The following is a 21,836-nucleotide window of genomic DNA, read 5'->3' on the forward strand; positions in this document are numbered from 1 at the left end:
TCTTGTGTTTTTACCTTGCAGATGCTATCCCAGAGATCCTGCAGTGTTCAGACCGGCCGGTGTTGCAGGCCATCTTTCTCAATAACAACTGTTTTGAGCACATCCTCCGCCTGATCCAGAACAGCAAGGTCAGAACGCTATCTTCTTAAACCCTCTGAGAAATCTGCAGCAGCGTTTCACAATACCAGCCTTGAGGATTCACACCATTCTCATGGCTGACAATGGAAATGTGGCGATCTGCTGATATTTGTTCTGAAAGATAACAAGCAGACACCTTTACTCAAGTAGACTAATCTGAACCACAGATTTGCCATGGTTCCACCCAGAGGTTGCTTTAACTGAAAGGTTTTTTAATATTTATCAAATTTTAAAAACAGTGACCGATAAATTCATATGCTGTCTATCATTTTTACTTAAGGTATTTCTAAGGTATGTTTTCCCCTACTTTAGAAAGTTCTCCACTAAAGGATGTCAGTAGGGATTTGAAGCAGTTCTTTCACATTTCGTGAGCAGAATAAAAACTGCAACACAGTGCTTGATAAGACAAAAATGTCTCAGAAATACCAGGGTCAAGGACATTTTTTTAGTGTAGATCTATTAATGTATTTAAAAATACAATAAAGGTTTAATTCATGCATACACTGACTTTAATACACGTCTTCTAAGATGAACATGTTTTAGTTTCTGAATCAAAATTCACTTTAAAATTTTTTGGGGGGACAAAGTCAAAAATGTCAAACTGTCCTGATATTAAAAGCCTCAATCTTTCAAGAACTTCATTTTTTTTAATAAGTAATTTGGTATAAATATTTGAAAAACATGTCTACCAAATCAAAGTCAAGTGGTGCGAACAACATGCAGAAATGACATAAAGAGGAAATAATATCATAGAGAGGATCCCTGCAGACCCTAATGACTGTGTGTCAAGGTCAATAAGTATCTAAAAATATTAGATAATTTGACAATGCAAGGTTAGTTCAGTTCAGGTGGTTGTAAAAGTACAACTTTTGTAATAATGTAATAATGTAATAATAACGAATAATAACGAAATAACGAAAATGTAATAATATTTATAATAAAAATAATTCATGATATTTGTACAAAAATACTTTTCACTATAAACTATATGTTAAAATGTTTTTGCTATAATGATTTAAGATGTGTACACTTACATGTATTTAAGAAAAATATGTTACTACCTTTTACTTAGTTACACCACATGACATTTTTAAGTCATAAAATTGAAACTTTTCTTGAAAATTGTCAAAAGGGTCAATTTTTTTAAAAATTGAGATTCATACATCATCTGAAAGCTGAATAAATAAGCTTTCCATTGATGTATGGTTTGTTAGGATAGGACCGTGATACAACTATTTGAAAATCTGGAATCAGAGGGTGCAAAAAAATCAAAATATTGAGAAAATCACCTTTAAAGTTGTCCAAATGAAGTCCTTAGCAATGCATATTACTCACAAAAATAAATTTTTGATATATTTACAGTAGGAAATTTACAAAATATCTTCATGGAACATGATCTTTACTTAATATCCCAATGATTTTTAACATAAAAGAAAAAATGCTAATTTTGACCCATACAATGTATTGTTGGCTATTGCTATTTGGTTTTGTGGTCCAGGGTCACATATAAGTTGATATAAGAAAATGATTTTTGAACCACATGAAGCCAATATTAATACAAATGCTGCAATTCTAAGAACTTGAAACATACATTTAAGCTAGATTTTTTTTTTTTTTTTTTTTAAAGATTGGACATTTTATTTGTCATTAACCCATCACGCTTTACAATATTTTACTGACAGATAAAAATAGAGCATGACAGACAATTTACAACCCAGTGAGTCAAAGTGACGAATAACAATTATTTGTAGCACAGCTTCTGTTTCCGTCATATGATGAAATATAGGTGCTGCGTCATATATTTGTATGTAATCACAGTTGGTTTGACTAAGCTGGGTGGTTTTTGAGTGTGTTGTAACTAGGCATTCTGTTGTGTAACGAGGATTGCGAAGAGCTTCTCTTTTTCATCTGTTACCTTTTCATTTCTTTTTGCTTTATCTCTCAGAAAGTTCAATTTCTGCTTGCTTATGTTATCTCTCACTTGTTTATGTGTTTGTTTGTGACGGTGTGTGTATGTGTGTGAACGTGTGTCCGTCCTGCAGCTCTATCAGAGTAACAGGTTTATGGTGGAGTGTGAGGGCCAATGTGACCTCACTACACGTTTGCTCACAGAGGCTGAAGTGGAGCAGGTACTTTCCCTTCACCGCTGATCAGTGTGACGTTCGTCAGCAGGAAACACACCCTTCACCCGACTGACACAAACACAGACAAACACAAATATACAGACAGACAACTGCTGACTGAGCAACATTAGATTCTGCATAACCTTCTCCACACCGTTCCACAAATGTGCAATGTTGTCTAGATGAATATACAGTAGCAAAACATTTGCATGCATGCACACGTGTCTTTGCATGTCAGTTAGTTACACCGTTGACTTAAATGCAACAAAAGAAATGTGGAAAATTACATTATGCTGTTCTCGTACATGGTAATACTGTACATCCCATGATATTTGGAAATGAGATTGATGGTAATCACTCGTGTTCTAATGGTAGTTGATGCATAACATCTATATTTTAGAGTAAAACTGGCATCAGACTGACTTCCATCTTACCATATTCTCGTGCCAAATGATGTAGAATAAATTCAATATTTTTTATTTTTTTATTTTTGCTTAAAAATGTGCTTGTGCTTTTATTTTAAAAAAGATAGATAGATAGATAGTTTGAAATTTAAACAAATATTTTGGAAAAGTGTTATTATATTAGTCATAAATGTGGAAGGCGTAAAATTATTTTTTAAAAAAGCAAAATCCTTTTGAAAATAGCATATATAAAATAGCAATAACATGTCACACCACAGGACATGTCAACTTTGTCAAATGTATTTTGTCTACTACTTTATTACCTTTGTATATCAGTGTTATTTTAATATTATTTATATAATATTATAGTATTTATTAATATTTTGAATTGTTTTATATTTATATTTTCAGTTTTCAATTCACTTTTAGTTTAGCTTTTAGTACATTAAATTCTTTTGTCATTTTTATGTTTTTTTATATTTTTTTAAATAGTAATTTAGTTCTATTTCAATTTATTTTATTTCAGTTAGTAATGTTATTACTTCATCTTAAACTTATTACAGTTATTTGCCAAAGAAACATGTCATCTTTGTGTACAGTAAAACCAAAATTTATTCAGACACCTTGAACATTTCATTCATTAATACAGTTTATTCACTATAGTTTAAAAAAAATGGTAATAAAATATGACAAGATCTCTGAGTTAAACTGTGTCAGAAAAAAATAATCTTAATTATGTCAGATAACACTTAAACAAAACATGGTCAGGTCAAAGTGTCTGAATAATTTTTTGTCCCAATTTTTTATTAATTGTACTGGTAGTCCACTGTATGAAGAATTTTTGGGTATAATATGTCAAAGTTTACTTTATTTCGCTATCCTCACTTACATAAATGAACTATAGTGTCCTGCACACACTAGTAAAAATATATCAAAAATATCTGAATAATTTTTTGGTTTGACTGTAGTTTAGTAGTTTTTCTAATATTTTTATATTTATCTAAGATTTAATTTTATTATTTACATTTAATAAAACAATTTATTTTAGCTTTATTTCAATTAACAAAAATATTTTTAATAGATTTAGTTAACGACTGTTGGAACACTGTTGTATATAAATATGGTAATCATATAGTAACATGAAATTATAGCATTTGATACTATGGTACCAGTACATTTTTAAAGGTTTGTGCAGTGTCAGTACACAGAGTTTGAGGGTGAGGATCCTGCTGATGGTGGTTTTGTGTTGCTGCGTGTGTGTGTATGTGTGTATGTGTGAAGTTCTTTGGATGTACTTGCAAGGCCGTGTCACCTTGCATGTAGTCTTGCAGTGTGCAGAGTGTTTCTAGATTTCTAGTATGTCTACTCTGGCTGTGGTGCTGTGGGTGTAATATTTGGTATGTGTTTCATTTGGTGGTCTTTAGTGGGATATTTGTGGTGGAGTGGTGATAAATATTTCTAGTGAGAAAATTGCTTTACTATTGCATGTTTTGAGATATTTATTAAAATCTTGCACTTCAAAGAGGAATGTTCAGAAACTATGAATCTATCGACTTTGTGTGATTTCTCTCTGAAACTCTTTAATTAAAATAAATTTTTCACACAAAATGTAATTTTATTAGTCTCTTATGCTCAGCAAGGCTGCATTTATTTGATCAAAAATAGTTAAAACAGTAATATTGTGACATATTTAATCATTTAAAATAACTGTTTTTTATATATGTATGTATATATATATATATATATATATATATATATATAATTATAATATTATAATATATATTTTAAAATGCCATTTATTCTTGTGATGGCAAAGCTGAATTGTTAGCATCATTACTCCAGTCTTCAGTGTCACATGATTCTTCAGAAATCATTCTAATATGCTGATTTGCTGTTCAAGAAACATTTTTTTTTTTTTGTTATTATCAATGTACAAAACAGTTGTGCTGTTTTATATTTTTGTGGAAACTGATAAAATGTTGGAAAAACAATATAAAGTCTGCTATTTTTAATCAATTTAATGCATCCTTGCTGAATAAAAGTATTATTTCTTTCAAAAAAAAAAAAAAAAATCTTACTAAATCCAAACTTTTGAACAATAGTGTATATCATTATTTACTCACTAATGTCATTCCAAACCCATATTCTGTTGTTTTTGTCAAAGGGAGAAATTCTGAAGAATCTTTATGCAATAATTCTTACAATATATATAGCTCTAAAATGGACTACAAACACCATAAATGCAGAATAAAAGTGGTACATATGACTTGTGCACTGTTTTGAAGCCAAAACATAAGTCATTAATCAACGGAAATTCACTGAAGCTTTGAAAGCTCATTCATTTCGGTGTTAGATTCAGAAACGTCACATCATTGGTTCTTCAAAAACTTCTCCTATGGGGTCGGAAATAATGACAGAATGTGTATTCTCGGGTGAACTAATTTAATATATGAGATTATGTGAAGATTGTCAACTAAATGATGTGTGAATTTTGCGCGTTTACATGTGTAGGTCTGGGAAAAGGGCTCTGACTGCATCACAGTACACGCCATTCGAGTCCTCACTGCCATTATGAGCAACTCGCCCTCTGCCAAGGTATGACACATCTCCTTTGACTCATTTCTCACACCACATCTCCTCTCGTTCCTTATGTATGTTGCTCCTAAAGTCTCTGAAAGGTCAGCTAGCTCACAGACATCTCTCGTTTTATCAGCATGATAAGTCAAAGTGCTTGCGTGTGATGTGCCCCTTATGCGTATGTGGTTAATCTTATCAGCGCATTTGATGTGGTGGTGCAGAACCAGGTCACCCATGGTGACGTTATGACATGCGCTTCCTCCTTTATGCTATGGTACTTAGTGACAGTTGTTTGTCAGGTCCAAAAGTATCCTAATCTCATTACCTATTTTTTGTTTATTATTTATAATTTCAGTCAAAGTTTCTTCTACCAAAACTGTCATAAAGTAGTTTTTCATGACTATTTTTCAGAATTAAACAGGTTCTTTTTACTGCTACCTCTTTATGTAAATGCCCTTTGCTGTTGGGTCAAATATAGTTTGTGCCGCCCCGTTCTTCTATAACACCCTCTTTGCAAACAAACATTATACTGCAGCACAATGAAGATTTATAACTTTGTTTTCTCTGTCTTTGCAGCGTAGTTTCAATAAATAATCTGGATGGCCTTGCGTTGTGAAAGCAATTTACATAGTAGATTGGACTTTCTATTTAATTTAAATTGAAAGTAAAATTCAGGTTTTTTTTTTTATGATATCCCCCCTTTAGTATCCTGATTTCATGTGAAAACATTTCTACTTTATATAATAGCTTTTGTGTTTTGGTTTATTTTGGGGAACAGGGTGGGGAAAACACTCATTGTATTCAATGCGTGTTCAATTGTAATGTAACTGGTTTTGTGTGGTTTGTCTTCCCAGGAGGTCTTCAAGGAACGGATTGGCTACTCACAGCTGTTCGATGTGTTGAAAAGTCAAGGACAGCCCACCAAAAGACTTCTGCAGGAGCTGATGAACATGGTAAAGAGACTAAGGCTGCATTTAAGTCAATTTTTATGCCCTTTCCTCGCTGACTTCCCTCCGACTCGTTCACTCGGATGTTCGTCATTGTTCATGTTGCACGAGTGCCCACTACTGGCGGAACCACTGTATTGGAACGCCCTAAGCCCTTGATCACTTAGAATCCGCAGTGGAGCTGATTTATTATTTACAGTTTTTTTCCTTTTGAATTTGTTTTACACACCATTCAATAGGCCTGTATGTAGCTTGGGCTGTTGGAGAAAATATAAAAAAAATTACACAAACGAAAATTTTATAAACTATAACTATAAACAGTCAGCTTAAGGTAGCTACAAGTAATATGCAGTTAAATGTCAAATTAATTTCAATATCATCCACTACAGTTTTGTGGGGTGGAAGTAAATTAAGTGAGATCTGCTGTGACGTCACAATTGTGTTGCATTGTGGTCTATGGATCTGCCTGAACTCTACATATTGAGTAGACTCGCTCCCTTGGTCAAAATCAAGGGGTCTAGGGTCTATCCAAATAAACTTCCCTCGCCCACTTTGACGATGAACGCATTCAAAATGGCAGCAGGGATTCCCACGAGGGGAGGTGCTTAGGGAAGTTCGCAAGTCTATGGCTGAATCCCAAATGGCACTACTTCTGGACTTACAATGGCTGCCGCGTACACGTGTCTGTTAAGTCCACGAGACCGTAGGGTGTCCCATTCATCATTTTAGGTTTCAGAAGGGTGCTCGAGAGCGCCCCCTTTGCAGCCGCTATGCGCCCTCGATGCGCACTTCAGCTGAGCCCGTAAGTTTGCCAGCTACGCAGAGGACTTTACCCTGCAGTCAAAGCGGCATTATGTCACGAAAGTGTGGACTCAGAGGAAGACCACGAGTGTTTAGGGTGCCATTTGGGATTCAGCCAACGTCTAAAAGTGGAGTTAAATGCAGCCTAACTCTGACTACTATCAAAGATGGTGCGACATCCATTTCCTTCCCTCTTGTCATTTAGTCAGATAAAATGTGTACTCAGTATTTGTTTTTACACATAATATAATAAAAAACCATATAATTAAAATAATGTACACTCACGTGATATGAAGACTCCTATAATATCAGTAGCCTAATAAAAGCAGTTTTATTTTACATAGAGGGGGTCACCTCATGGGGGCAGCCATCTTGAAATCACATGACTAGCCAAATTCCATAATACTTGAACAGAATTAAATTTGAATTGACTTTTTTTTTTTTTTCAAAGTAATAATTTATTCAATAATTATTATGTATTTAAAGCCTTCTGAAGCCATACAGTAGAAATTGTGTGAGGAACAGAACGAAAGCTGTACCTGTAAAAAGTCATTTAATGTATGATGTGTGTTAATATTTAGGCTTCTTGTTATTTAACCTGTATTTTAACAACTTCTGTTGTTGTTAACTGTACTATAGTACTGATTCTCAATTCCCAGTCCTGGAGGCCTCACAACACTGCATGTTTTGGATAACTTTGACTCAAATTTCAAAAAATGCTCAAAAAATGCTTCCACATATGTATAGTATGCAGAAAGCAATGTAAAATGAGTAGCATGTCCATAACACAGTATTCAAACAATAGTAGATGAAAAATCTACTACTACCACCAAGAAGATTCTGAAGTATGCATCCGATGGACACTTTACTATCCCATGAGGCTGCAGGAGAAGAGTCTAACTATTTGTAAATGGTGGAGAACATGGTGGATATTGTAGCTTGCCAATTGTTAATACTGCTAAAGCTACACTATGTAATCTTTACTATAATACTCTGTAATTGACACTAAAATAAGACTGAATTCATACTACACACATGCATACTTATAAAACGTCAAGAAGTTCTTCAACATATACACTAAGCTGTATGCAATTTTAGATACAACAATGAATTATTCCAGTACCAGTCACTGTGCTATCAAAAAACTTGTATCCTTCAACATCATTTTTTGCTTTTTCCTTCCTCTTTCTCCACGTTTTTCTCTCTCAGGCTGTTGAAGGAGAGTATTCCCAGGCCATGCAGTTGGGCATCAGTAACGAACAGCCTTTGCTCCTGCTGCTACAGTGGTTGCCTGATCTGGGCTCTCGCTCTCTGCAGCTGCTGGTGTCCCAGTGGCTGGCGGCCGTGTGTCGAGGAACTCTGTCCTGCCGTACTGTAGCCGTCGAAGCGGGCTTAGTGGGCGCTGTGCTGGAGGTGCTTTCTGAACCCCCGGAGCGGCTTGACCGGCAGTGTGCGGACGCCCTCCTGGGCTTGTTTCAAGACTTGGGATCTCTTTCTTTACGGCCCCGTGAACTGAAGAGTCTGCTGAAGCTCTTGCGGACTGAGCCCAGAGCACCCCCTCACCCGTACTGCGGGCGCGTTGTAAGGGTGCTTTCCGCCATGGCAGCCCGTGGGGAGGGCGGGTGCAGCGCCTTGCAGTATTTTGACCTTACGCCCCCTATGGCGGGTATTATGGTGCCAGCTATACAACGCTGGCCAGGGAGCGCGTTTGCTTTCCACGCCTGGTTGTGCCTCAACACGGACTTTCCTCCACCCCAGCACCACTACTCCGAATCCCACCTGACACACCCAGATAATACAGTTCGCATGGCTATGGGACCACGCAGGAAACAGCTTTACAGGTTTGACATCTTTATTATTTATTTTTTTAGTTGTGTATATAAACATGTATATCGTGCATCTGCAGTATATCATTTTATATATGGCAAACAAAATCATAGCGAGTAAGTAGAGAATATTCAATATATTTCCCAGGCCTACTTGTGACAAAAGGTTTTTACGTATTGTGTGCCTGTATTAGACTAGTACACTTTGTACTAATCTATAACTAAAAATACTGATATGATTCTGTGTGTATTTATACATTTTAAAGCTGTATTGTGTCCTGTGTGTAGTTTCTTCACAGCAAGCGGAACTGGGTTTGAAGCTTTTTTCACCACAGAAGAAGTTTTGGTGGTTGCAGTATGTACTAAAAAGGAGTACATGGCAGTTTCCTTGCCAGAACACCCATTCAAAGACTGTGCCTGGGTTAGTGATCTTACAGATAACTCACACACAAATTAACATTGACAGTATATGACGAGAAATTTAAACTATAAAAATATTGCTCAAAATGGCAGCAGAAAAAAAGTCCCTTTAAGTTTTAAAAAAAGTCAGTCACCTTTTTAATAGAGGCATCACATGTATCTTTGCTTCAGTATTAGCTTTAGCTGATTTCAGCTGAAATCGAAAATGATTTTTCATAGTTTTAGTTAACAAAAACAACACTGGTACTGTAAAGTTGAAAATGATCTGCATAAGTCCACTCTCTATATTCAAAGTCTCATTCTTACCCTTCTTCTTCACTCTAGCACTCAGTAGCCATAGTTCACGTTCCTGGCCGTCGACCTTTTGGACAGAATGTGGTTACTGTTTATGTGGATGGAGTGCAGTGTAAAACAGCACCCCTGCGCTTTCCGTCTCTGAATGAGGTGAGAAAATGTTGTTGTTTGCAGTAGTTTTATTTATTTATTTATTTTTTATGAATATGTTTTGTTTTATTGGTCTTTTTGACTTTCGACGTTACAGCCTTTCACTTCCTGCTGCATTGGATCAGCTGGTCACCGCACCACTACCACTATGACTACCTCTCCAACCCTGACCAACCCATCCCACTCGCCCTCTGAGATGGCATTTGCAGCTCATACTGGGCCACCCACCCTTGCACGCTCCCAGTCCTTCCCAGCATCCTTTGCAGCAGCCACAGGGGGGAGGCCAGGTGTGAGTCGTGACAGTCCGGTCCACACCATCCCAGCAGGGCTACAGGACACCGCGTGGGGTTCTCCTACATCACTGGGTGGCCTTTTAGCCACGGCGTTCATCTGCCATGAAGCTCTGCAGCCTGCTCAGGCACGAGCCTTGTTCACTGCAGGTATGAATGTGACATTCCCACAAATAAAGCATAAATTCACAGTTCCAACCACAAAGAAACAAGTGTTAAAGTATGTCTATCTCTGCTTCTCTCATTCTGCTTTTCAGGGCCCAATAATGTATCTCTTTTCAAAGCTGATGGTGAGCCGTCAGAAGTCAACAGTAAACTAGTGCTATACTATACCCCACAGGTAATTATCTTCCCATCCATCTGATTGATTGTCTTGTATATTTATGATGATAGTAATATAAAATAAATATAATATAAAGTAAGGTTAAAAAGTCTAAAGTTTAAGTTTAACTCTGAGATCTTGTCATATTTTATTACAGTTTTTTTAAACTATAGTGAATAAACTGTATTAATGAATGAAATGTTCAAGGTGTCTGAATACATTTTGGTTTGACTAATATATATATATATATATATATATATATATATATATAATATTATTAATAATATTTAAAATATACAAAATATTTCTAATTTGTGTCAATTATAATGTGGGACTCCGTTGTACAAAATGTCTGATGATGCTATATTTAAATATGTATAATATATTTTTATATTTTTACACAATAAATATAAATATTGTCATACAACATTATATTATTATCAGTATTATGTGTATAATAATGTTTATAATATATTTATTTTCTAAAACCTGATGCAAAAGCTGGACCTTTTTGTTGACCTTTTGAGTTCACATGATAAAAGACACAAATTTGAAATATCATTCAGTCAAGATAGACCTTGAACCCCACTGTATATATTATGATGATAATATCTTGCTTATATTGAAGGATTGCCCACATTCTTTTGTCTTGTAGGCCTTTAAGAGTCAGATCTGCTTGGATCTGTCCCCAAATCATCTGTACGATGGCAGGTTGACTGGTCACAGAGTGGTGAACTGGGATGTCAAAGTATGTATCCGTCACTGAGCTTCACTGTCTTTTAAGATTAAAATGATTCATCTAGTCCTGACATCAGTACGGCCTTTTGTTTACCAGTTTTTGGAAATGTGTGTATTTAATACATTCTTCTAGAACAAAGTTCATGCTCATACATCCCTGCAGGAGCAGTAACCGCTAATTAAGTTTTATTATCTTGTCTTACGTGTAGGATGTGCTGAGCTCAGTAGGTGGTATGGGGGCTCTCCTGCCCCTGTTGGAGCAGGTATGTTCACTGGATCAAGGCGAGATAGTAGGTCAGGAGACTTCAGATCTTCTCGGGCCAGAGCTCACATCCTCCAGGGGTCCTGCCGGCATGCTGCTGCCACTGGGGAAGTCATCTGGTCAGTACTCTGCTATATAAAAATTTATAAATCGGTTAGTTCCTGTCCTTGATTCTGATTGGTCAATAGCTGTGTTTTATTTACGATAAAACACGGCTATGACCGCTTCACCCAACGGTTCTTTGTATCACTGCACAACACCCTTAGCAACCACTCTTATTAATGTAAACTGTTAGTTCTCAATTGATTTTGTTCATTGAAGCTTACTGTATTATGTAGAAGAGTATTGTGAGAAAAAGATCAAGTGAGCGAGCTTATTACCTGCATTCAGATTTAGCATTTTCCTTCAGATCAGTCCTATGTTCATAATAAAAAATCTGTTTAAATGTCCGATGTATTATCTTGTCCTTTTAACAGTTAATGGGTTTTCCGTGACTGACAGCGCTAGTCAAAGCATTTGTCTATTGCGTCTTGTTCCTTGTTCACAACAATTCAGTCTTTTCAGTGTAAAAGTCTTCGCAACTGACTGACACACTCATAAAGACAGTCTTTGCCGCCATCTAAAGGCGTAATAATGTAACTGTTGCTGTTCACGGTCCGGGACTATTTTTTCCGGCGGAAGGAAGGCTTTTAGTGAAAGTTTACTTCATGAAAGTTGCATTGATACATATTTTTGGCTTTAATATTTGTATTGTGTGGTAACTGTTTTATAAAAGCAATAAGGTACTCAAGGCTAGTGCTGTATCGTGAATAAGTCACGGCTGAAGTCTCCGCTTCATGTCGTGCCTAACAACGCCCTTCAGCCGTGACTTATTCACGATACAACACAGCCTCTCGTACCTTATTGCTTACGTATAAAATCTCCTATCTATCTATCTATCTATCTATCTATCTATCTATCTATCTATCTATCTATCTATCTATCTATCTGTCTATCTGTCTGTCTGTAATAAAATCAAAGGGTGCTTCAACTAAGTAACTAAGTATTAGTTCAAGGGTGTGCACACTTATGCAGTTAGTTATTCAAAGTTTTTGTTATAATTATGTCTCTAATGCATCACTTTGGTTTGCAGTGATATTGCATATATGTATATATTGAACTTACAAGTGTCTCAAGTTATTGAACATAGTAGTATTTGTTGGAAAATAAAAAAAAAAAAACATTATTTTACAGTAATTGTAGAGATAAATACAATTTAATTTTTCGTAATGAATATAAAAAAATGACATTTTATTAAAGGACTTATAACCTAGATGAGAATCACCACTGAGAATTACAAACAGACTTGCAAGTAAAACATTTTGACTCATTAAAGTGAGAAATCTGAGGAAAATGTTTAATTCTCATGAAATAATGTCACAATGAAAAAAATATATTAAGGGTTGTAAAATAATCAGATTTTTTTTTTCATGCAAAGTATCATTTATTATTATTTTTTGGGATTTTTTTCAGTCTGCAGCGTTATAGCATGAACTATTAACAGCTTGTTATTTGGCGCTTTGAGCTGCTTAGCAGATTGATGATGTAAATTTTTTCTGTAATTGCAGTATGAGTCATCATTGATATTTTCTAAGCATGCTGTTTTTGCTCATAGTCAGTGATTCATGAAGTTGCGTTTCAGTATTCGCATATGTGTGTATATGCCTGTGCAAGAGGCTGCAGGCAAGATTGTGTTTTTCGTGTACTGTTATTGAACTTTATATTACCTTTGACTGTTGAACTGTTGTAATGCTGTTGCAGTTATTTGTCAATGTTAAACTTCACTAATGTAAAACCATTGCTGGTGTTTGTGTGATAGAGGGCCGTTTAGAGAAGAACAGCGTGGCAGCGTTTTTGCTGATGATTAAAAACATGCTGCGCAACCACCCAGCCAATCAGGAGAGTCTGCTCCAGTGCCACGGGCCGCCCATCATCGGAGCCATGCTCAGCAAGGTACACACACACACGCATACTGGTCAATAGAGAGGGCGTCTGTAGGTCTAACAGGACATATTGGTGTATGTGACTTCAAGGCGTAGCATCCTGTTAGGAAACACTTGTGCTAACAATCTCATGATATTGCACAATGCACACACACAACCACAGTTTCACATGCTTTAAGGTTTTATCTGGTGCCAGGAATCTTTCAAGAAATTAACAAGCAGTGTTTGAGTGTGACGTAAATGCATTCAAATCAAGAGTTCACACGTGTAGCGAAACAGCACAATCCTAAATCTGTGTGACATTTAACACTTAATCGATATTAAATAAAAGCTTAAAATGTGTAGAAGCTGCGTAGTTGTCTTTACATTTGTGATTAGACAAAGATCAGTTACTAGGCGCATGATATTAATCAGGTAACTTGATTAGAAGTTGATAAGTGAAAATGATAGCTATGATACAGCATGTAATTAAACAGCAGCTGAAGTTCATAGAAACAGATGCTGATCTGCTGCGGATCATTAGGCTCAGCAGTGGCTTATATTGTTCCACTGAATTAAAAGTTGTATCTATTCTGCTTCTGATGTACTGTGACTTGACAGGCCTGTGAAATCCTTTGAAGAGGAGTTTGAGATTGAGAGTTGAAAAGTGCACTCACACCCACACAGAGTTACACGAGTATACCATCCTCAGGCAGAAATACTCAGGCTGTCAATTATATACATTAATTTAGGACAAGCATTAAATTAAAATGACTTAAATAAAAAAATATAAATACAATTTTTATTAATTGTTTTTTTTAATATTTACCCTACCATTCAAAAGTATGTGGTCTGTATTTTTTAATGTTTTTAAAAAGAAGTCTCTTCTGCTCACCAAGGCTGTATTTATTTGATCAAAAATACAGTAAAACAATAATATTGTGAAATATTTTTACATATTACTTAAAAAAAAATAACTCTTTTCTATTTTAATATATTTAAAACGTTTATTTACGCCTGTGATTGCTAAGTTGAATTTTCAGCATCATTACTCCAGTCTTCAGTGTCATGTGATCCTTCAGAAATCATTGTAATATGCTGATTTGTTGCTCAAGGAACATTTAATATCATTATCAATAGCTATGTTTCGATCCAAAGTTCAGAATTTAATGTGTGTGCAAACATTTGCGAATAAGGCAGCGTTTCCATCCCATGTGTTCAAGAGAACAAAATCGTCACTTCCTGGGAACTTGATGTAAAATATGTGTAATAAAAATGGAAGTTTCTGCAATCTGGGAAGCCACTGTGGCTCTTTTTCCTACATCATAAATGAATTTCTTCTCAGAGCACGCAGACAAAATGCAATAAAAGTCTAATTATCCAATCACATCCACTGTTGAGGTTTTTGTTGCGCATCGAGGGATTTATTCAGTGAATGTGTTTCCATTGTAGTTTATGCGCATGACTTTTTATCGGATAAAAAAATTCCACTTTAATTGAGCATATACGTTTTTTTTTATGTGCATTTTTAGAATTTTTAAGCATCTTGGCATTTCCATCCAGCAATTTTTTATGCAATATCCCAAAATGCGGATAAAAATAGGTGGTTGGAAACATAGCTGATGTTGAAAACGGTTGTACTGCTTAATGTCTTTGTGGAAACGGTAATACATTTTTTTCAGGATTCTTTAATGAATAGAAAGTTAAAATGAACAACATTTATTTGAAAGATTGGGTTTTTTTTGTATCAATGTCTTTACTGTCACATTTGATCAATTTAATACATACGTAAATTATGTAAAAGAAAATTTTCCTACCATCAAGCTTGAATTGAGACACTATGCAACAATCAAAGTTGTGTGTCTCATGTTTCATTTAACCATAAACGAGAAATTTTCAAAATATTTGGAGGCTTTTCTCAGCAAATATTGATATATGTGAATAATGTAATTAATCATCATATTTAAAGGTACAGTATGATACACTATTGATATATGAAAGACACCCAAATAAACACACCACTTCCTTCATTGTTCCGCCCCCAAAATAACAAACATGCTATGTAACACAGGCAACCACTAACAGCTGGCACAAGTATGGATGAATCAGCTGTGATTCAACAACAGCATATCTTGGTTCTGTGAAACATCAAAAAATAAACAATGTTACTCGCGTGTCGAGTAGAAACAAAGCAACCTCTGTGTTTGTTTTCTGGCCTTCCCTCTCTCTAATGTCTCTCTAGCGCTGGAAAGCTTTTCCAGTATTAACGCAGGGCCTAAAGCTCTTGCTTGATCATAACCCTTCTTCTTCCAATTATATTCCTCTTTGGTAATATCTCTCTTTCTACAGTCTTTCTACAAATGTACCGCTTGCTCACTCTCTCTCCTCCCCCATCATGAGCGTATACGCCCCCCTATTGGATACAAGTGTGTTGTGGTGCTCTGTGATTCAGTCCAATCCACGTTGTTTTTTCTCCTATTTACACAGCCAGGACTATGTACAAACACAATATTTTTTCAGCACACACACAGAACACACATCTAACAAATATGCACAAAATTGTTTGTTTAGGTGTTGGTTTAAATTTCTAAGAAATCGCTTACTGCACCTTTAACTAATTTGAATACAAATTCTAATTGATGGATGGCTATAATAACTACAAACACTTTCTGATCATCTCCTGCCTCTCTTTGTCTTTTCCAGGTCTCTAGCAGTATGATGGACATGAGCGTTCTGATGGCCTGTCAGTTCCTGCTCAAGCAGGTGTCCTACGAGGGCAACAATGCCCTCCTATCACAACTGTACCAGTACCTGCTTTTTGACTTCAGGATCTGGAGCCACAGCCACTTTGCTGTCTGTCTGGGTAAAAAAACAACCGCTACACATCACAATAGCATTAGCCATTGTTTTTTATTCAACTTTGGCATTAAATGCAAATGATAATCAGTTCCTAAAGGAATAGTTTACCTAAAAAGGATACGTCTGTTATTATTTACCTCAATATGTCATTCCAAACCCCTTTGTCTGTATTTGTGTTGGTTTGTAGGTCATGTGCAGTACCTAACCACTGTCATCAATGAAGGCAAGCTGAAGACTCGCAAGAGGTACGGTGTTCAATACATCATGGACTCGATTCGGACACACTACAGGTGCGTTCAGGTTTAAATTGTAATATTATGATTTTGGTGACAGATCTAAGAAAATTAACTAATTACATGTGGATAAAAGACAATGTTTATACATTTTTTTTGGGGGGGGGGGTCCACAGTGCGGAGAAGGACGGCAGTCCTCTGTCTGAAGAGAAGCAGACGGTGCAAATCTCGCTTTTCGCTCTGCTGAAAGACCTTCTGAAATCTCCCACTGCTGAGGAGCTGCAAAGTGTTCTAGGCTACGCTGCTATAGTGCAGGACGAGCAACAGGTGAACCACACAAGCACACTAGCTCTGTTTAAAATGTAGTCATCTGCTTCTGCCTACAGAGGCACTGCCTTCAAAAGCAGTATACTAACTCCCATGGAAACTCATAAGAGACAGAAAATTCACACAGATAGCTGGAAGTAGTTAGACACTGGTAGGTTGACTTCCTGAAAAGAGTAAACAGTGTCTGTTGTGCGTCTGTTTGTGTCAGATCATTGTTTCTTTGAGTATCCCAACAAGCCTGACACATTGGATCAACCAATAATGCTATTTTGGGGCGAGACTATATTTGCCCAACCAATGGAATTTGGAATAAAATATATTTTTAAAATATATTTAACCCTAGAATGCTTTAAGGGGGTCAAGTTTACAAAAAGTAAATGATTTGTAGATTTCTTCAATAATTTTATTGCAATTTCCACTGATCTACGCACCCAAAAAAACGGTTGAGTGCAGTGATTCTATCCTTTTAGATTTCTTCAATAACAAATATTAATAATGAAAATAATAATAATAGTAATAATTAATTTAATTCTGTTATCCTAAGTATTTTTTTTTATAAATCTTGTATGTGAGCCTCAGTTAATTTCATACGATCAGGAAAATATATATATTTTTGTATGACCCAAAATTTTTTATAAAGAAGGTCAAACTGACCTGTATGCATTTCCAATCGAATTCTGACTCACCATGTTATTGATTTGTCATGAATTTTGTCAATAATAAAAAAAATAATAATATTAATAACAATACTGAATTGCTTGGCATGCCATGGATTACACATTATTTATTATTAATTAAAACTAAAACCATACAAAACATTTCCATTACTTGAAAGAAAATTAACATTAACATAAATAAAATAAAATATAAAAAAAACAAACTCATTTTATTTCAGCTAGTTGCCAAGGTGACATTTCTCATTTTCATTTACTGTAAGTTCAAGTACTAAAATAACTAAAACCAAAAACTGAAACTTAACAAAAACTATACAGACCTATTTTAAAAACAAAAAACACAACAAAATTTGATTAAAACTTTAATTAAAATGATAATATAAAATATTAAAAATAAAATTTAATTGAAAATATTGACAAAAACTATAATAGTACATCAATGTTACTAAAAAAACACTGACACAACATTTTGTCAATTTAATATTTTATTTTGGAAAAAGACAAAAAGGCATTACTGAACCTTTAAGACTTGTGTATAATCAAATTTTTATTTTATTACACTGAAAAATAAAGATTAAAACAGAATATCTTTTCTTTGAATGATCACTTTTCCATTTATTGTGGTCTTTCTTATCATGAGGATATTCTGGTAGGACTAGAGTTCACAGATTGGTGACTGAATGTTCTCTCTCTCTGTAGGTGATCAGTATTCTGGATGTGTTATACACTGTTTTGAGGAGTTCTCCTCATCCACGTGAGCAGGCTGTGACGGTTCTTCTGGAGCGAGGGGTGGAGCAGCTCTACTGTCTGCTGCTCAAACACAACTTTGGAGACGAGGCTCGTGAGAGATTATTCCGGGTGAGATTTAAATGGCTCAAAAATCATTAAGGCACATTTTGAGATGCACTGCTGAAAGCATCACGGTGAGATCAGTCTCTTTCGGTGTGAAATGAGCACATCTCTTCTGCTCTTCTACAGGTCATGTATAAAGTCCTGAAGAGTGAGCGTGTACCTGAGCGCAATAAACTGCGCATCAAACTTAAGGATTCCAGTTACCTTGGGCTGGTCTGCTCCTTTGTAGACATTCCCATCACCATGGCAACTGTGCGCTGTCTGTATGAGCAGGTGCTCGCCACAGGTAAACTGAAGAAAAGGTGGGCAGTAGTTTTCAACTTATGCTTCAGGTGTTGATTGGTCTGTTTTGTTGTCTGTTTGGTGCAGATCCCACTCCTAATTTTAGAGACCTGTTGGCAGTGGCATATCTGTCCCATCGCGCCGACCTCAGTGTACGACTAGATATTTGTCGAAAGGTGAGTGACTGCTTAAAAAAACAGCTAAAACCAGCCTTAGCTGGTTGGCTGGTCTTCCAGCCTGGTCATAGCTGGTTTTAGGGGGGTTTTGACCACTTCTTTATCTGGTCTGGTTGGTCTAAGCTGGTCAGCCTGGAAGATCGGTTGCCCAACCAGCTAAAACCAGATGAATACCAACTTGGCAGGGCTGGGAGACCAGCTTGATCAGCTTAAACCAGATATGTCCATCTTAAACCAGCTAAGAGTGGGGGGGGGGGTTCAGCAGGATAAGGGAAATATATTTTCTCTTTTAGTGAAATGTAGGAAAGTATTAATGAATTGGTGTTGTAGCTTTCCCTTTCTTTGTGTTTGTCAGTTAGCCTGTGGTTAGCAAACTTGCTAAGAGCTTAGCTTGCTACTTTAGCATAGCGATAACTGGTTAAGAAAAGCTCTTTTGATTATTTAGAACAAGATATCATAATAATAAGTATGTTCATGTTGACTACTAATCTACAAATCATCATTTCACACCGCCGAACAAAATGAATCTCTCAGGTAATCAAAGTCCCTTTAAGACAAGTCATTTCGGCTGCCATCTTTGAAACGCCTCTCAGGCATGCAAGTGCAGCTCCTATCTCTTTGAAAGGGAAACATCAAATTCTCCAAAGCTGTTCACCTGACTGTTTCTATAGGAACCAGAGCTTCTAACGGCAACTGCAGTGACACAATGACTTTACCAATCGCCGATTGGCTCTTCTTTAGAAGGCGGGACTTTCTCCCATTCATAATAATACAAGTGCACCGTCTGACATTGCATGTTTGAAACACTGCAAAACAAAGCCCTTTTTTAAACATGTATGTAGTGACTGTCCTGAAGTGGTACATTCTCATCTAAATGACTAATTATTAAATCAATTAATTTACATTTCTTTTTCCATCCTTCATTCCTGTAGCTCTTCCACTTGATCCACTCCAATGAAGAGTATGTAAAACAGCTCGCTCGTCAATCAGGCTGGCAGGATGTTCTCACCAAACTCTACGTCAAAGAATCGTACGAGTCTCGTGTTCTCAGCCAATCCAATTCTTTATCCAGCCCCACCACTTCACTGGACCCCGTTCTTTCCAGAACCGTCTTCCGTCGGGAGGACAGCGTAATGGAGGACGCTCGGCAGAACGTCTACATCTCCCTCAATACCCGCCATGAAGAGGAGTTTGAGGAGGAAGAAACTCAGGATGTGTCAGAGGGCTACTCTGACCTCTCCCAGTCTCCCCCGTCATCTGAACAACTCAAGAACGGTTCCCTCCACTTCAAGCCATTTGACTCTGGAGAACAAAGCAGTCATTCATCCTCCCTGTCCAACACTGTGGATATTCCAGCATCGTCCCGCCTGCTAGAGGAAGATGAAAGTGTGTATCAGCCGCAATCGCCCTTCAACTTACCCTTTGAGATGGAACTAAGCCTCCAAAAAGGACCCCAGACCCCTGTGGGTAGTCAACCAGAGACTCCTTCTCCTCTGGAGCACAGTAAGACCTTCCCAGGCATGAGACCACGCAAGAGCTCCAGTCTGTCCAACGTTCTGGATGACACAAGCTATAGCACTGAACCGCCCACAGACACCATCTCCAACACATCCAACCCACAGGTACATGCTGAACACCCTGTCTGTGTCTGAAATCAGCCTATTTAATGGGATAGTTCACCCAAAAATGAAAATGCTGTCATTAATTACTCACCCTCATGTCGTTCCAAACCCGTAAGATCTTCAGACAACAAATTAAGATATTTTTGATGAAATACGAGATGTTTCTGACCTTTGACCTTAAACTTTGTTAAAAACTTGCCTCTCTATCCCCCCATTAGGCTCCAGAGGAGGAGTTGTGTAATTTGCTGACGAACATCGTATTCTCTGTGCTGTGGACTGGCACTGAGGGGTCTGAGGATGTGATATGGAGAGAAAGGGGTCAGGTGTTCTCTGTCCTTACCAAGCTTGGCTCGTCCTGCCAGCTGGTGCGGCCACCTGATGACATCAAACGCAGGTCAGAAACTTAAAACTTTAATGCTTTTAATGCTGCATTAACAATTCCTCTGTCCCAGAGAGCTAAAATGAAGACTTTTTTCAGACTGATTTGAATTTTGAAGATTTAACTTTTTGAAACCGAACGAACTTTGAACAAAACCCTTAACCCTAAGTATTTAAATTTGCATCTGAACTTGAATGATACCTCAAGTTGTGCAGCTTGCTGAGAAGAGATGTGCTAGAGACTTTAAAGTTGCGATGGAACAGAAACAGTGACAGATAGTTTCCTCTGTATTGTGATGTAAATCTGAGAACAACAGATTAACGAAAAAAAAAATCGGTTGTTGATTCATTGGAAGCAGATCTGACTTCAAGCTTTCGGTCGATTGTGGAGGGTGGGGCTGGATTAAGTGCACTAAATGATTGGAGTAGTCCGGCATATGTCATTGAGTTATGACATTTTGATTAAATTTAAGGTCAAAACTAATTTTAAAAAACATATGCATGGATAAATTGTTCACAATAAAATCAATAACATGAATTTAGAAAATAGACAGGGTGAATTTAGACACTTTGGGGATGGGCTTTTTTTGATTTGGACCTAATAACACAGAACACTCTAGCAACCATACTATTGGTTGCACAGAAATGGGCATCTTTCTGTTTTATGCTTTGTAAGGCTTGTTTTAAAGGGGACATATTGTGCTTTTTATATATTTTCAACTTTATTTAGTGTGTAATGTTGCTTTTTAAACATGAAAAAGGTCTGCAAAGTTACAAAGCACCAAGTCCACTCCAAAGGAGGTTGTTCTCTGTCAGTAAGCACTGTTTCTGAACTCGACTGTAGTCTTGAGTTATATTCTGGGAACATACGTCACAATATTCTTCATTATAATAATGGGGGGGAGGGGGGTGCGAGGGCTATTTGAGTTGCATTAGTGGTGTGTTAAAACGCATTGACATTTCCAAAACACACTCGAAGCAGTTGACCAATCACAACACTGGTCCAGCCGACCAATCAGAGCACATTGCGCTTTTCGGAAGGAGGGGCTTCATAGAGGCTGGAACTAAACGGAGCGTTACTGACAGAATGGGGAGAGATGTACTGCAATAATGTAAAATGTGTGAAAAATAATGTGTTTTTTGAACATTCAAGCATGAAACCTATTCTAGCAGACCCCAA

General features: G+C 36.6%; 1 protein-coding gene across 8 annotated transcripts in view; it reads left to right on the forward strand.

Moving 5' to 3' along the window:
* nbeal2 (neurobeachin-like 2) overlaps nt 1-21,836 on the forward strand; it is an 81,985-nt gene that overhangs the window by 29,589 nt on the left and 30,560 nt on the right. For 7 of the 8 annotated variants that reach the window (XR_007925357.1, XM_051864395.1, XM_051864399.1 and 4 more), the window contains 20 exons: nt 22-128; nt 2,181-2,267; nt 5,177-5,260; nt 6,097-6,195; nt 8,200-8,831; nt 9,105-9,237; nt 9,561-9,680; nt 9,778-10,120; nt 10,228-10,310; nt 10,948-11,040; nt 11,240-11,411; nt 13,151-13,284; nt 15,957-16,116; nt 16,300-16,402; nt 16,522-16,672; nt 18,046-18,204; nt 18,325-18,484; nt 18,568-18,656; nt 19,589-20,278; nt 20,497-20,672. Coding sequence is in view for 7 of the 8 variants with exons in the window: in XM_051864395.1 (XP_051720355.1) it covers nt 22-128; nt 2,181-2,267; nt 5,177-5,260; nt 6,097-6,195; nt 8,200-8,831; nt 9,105-9,237; nt 9,561-9,680; nt 9,778-10,120; nt 10,228-10,310; nt 10,948-11,040; nt 11,240-11,411; nt 13,151-13,284; nt 15,957-16,116; nt 16,300-16,402; nt 16,522-16,672; nt 18,046-18,204; nt 18,325-18,484; nt 18,568-18,656; nt 19,589-20,278; nt 20,497-20,672 (3,775 nt within the window). In the remaining variant the exon portion in view is untranslated. The remainder of the gene's footprint in view (nt 1-21; nt 129-2,180; nt 2,268-5,176; nt 5,261-6,096; nt 6,196-8,199; nt 8,832-9,104; nt 9,238-9,560; nt 9,681-9,777; nt 10,121-10,227; nt 10,311-10,947; nt 11,041-11,239; nt 11,412-13,150; nt 13,285-15,956; nt 16,117-16,299; nt 16,403-16,521; nt 16,673-18,045; nt 18,205-18,324; nt 18,485-18,567; nt 18,657-19,588; nt 20,279-20,496; nt 20,673-21,836) is intronic. The other variant, XM_051864401.1, reaches the window with a different exon arrangement.

This window comes from Ctenopharyngodon idella, chromosome 16 (assembly GCF_019924925.1).
Source record: "Ctenopharyngodon idella isolate HZGC_01 chromosome 16, HZGC01, whole genome shotgun sequence".
In the NCBI taxonomy this organism is placed as follows: Eukaryota; Metazoa; Chordata; class Actinopteri; order Cypriniformes; family Xenocyprididae; genus Ctenopharyngodon; species Ctenopharyngodon idella.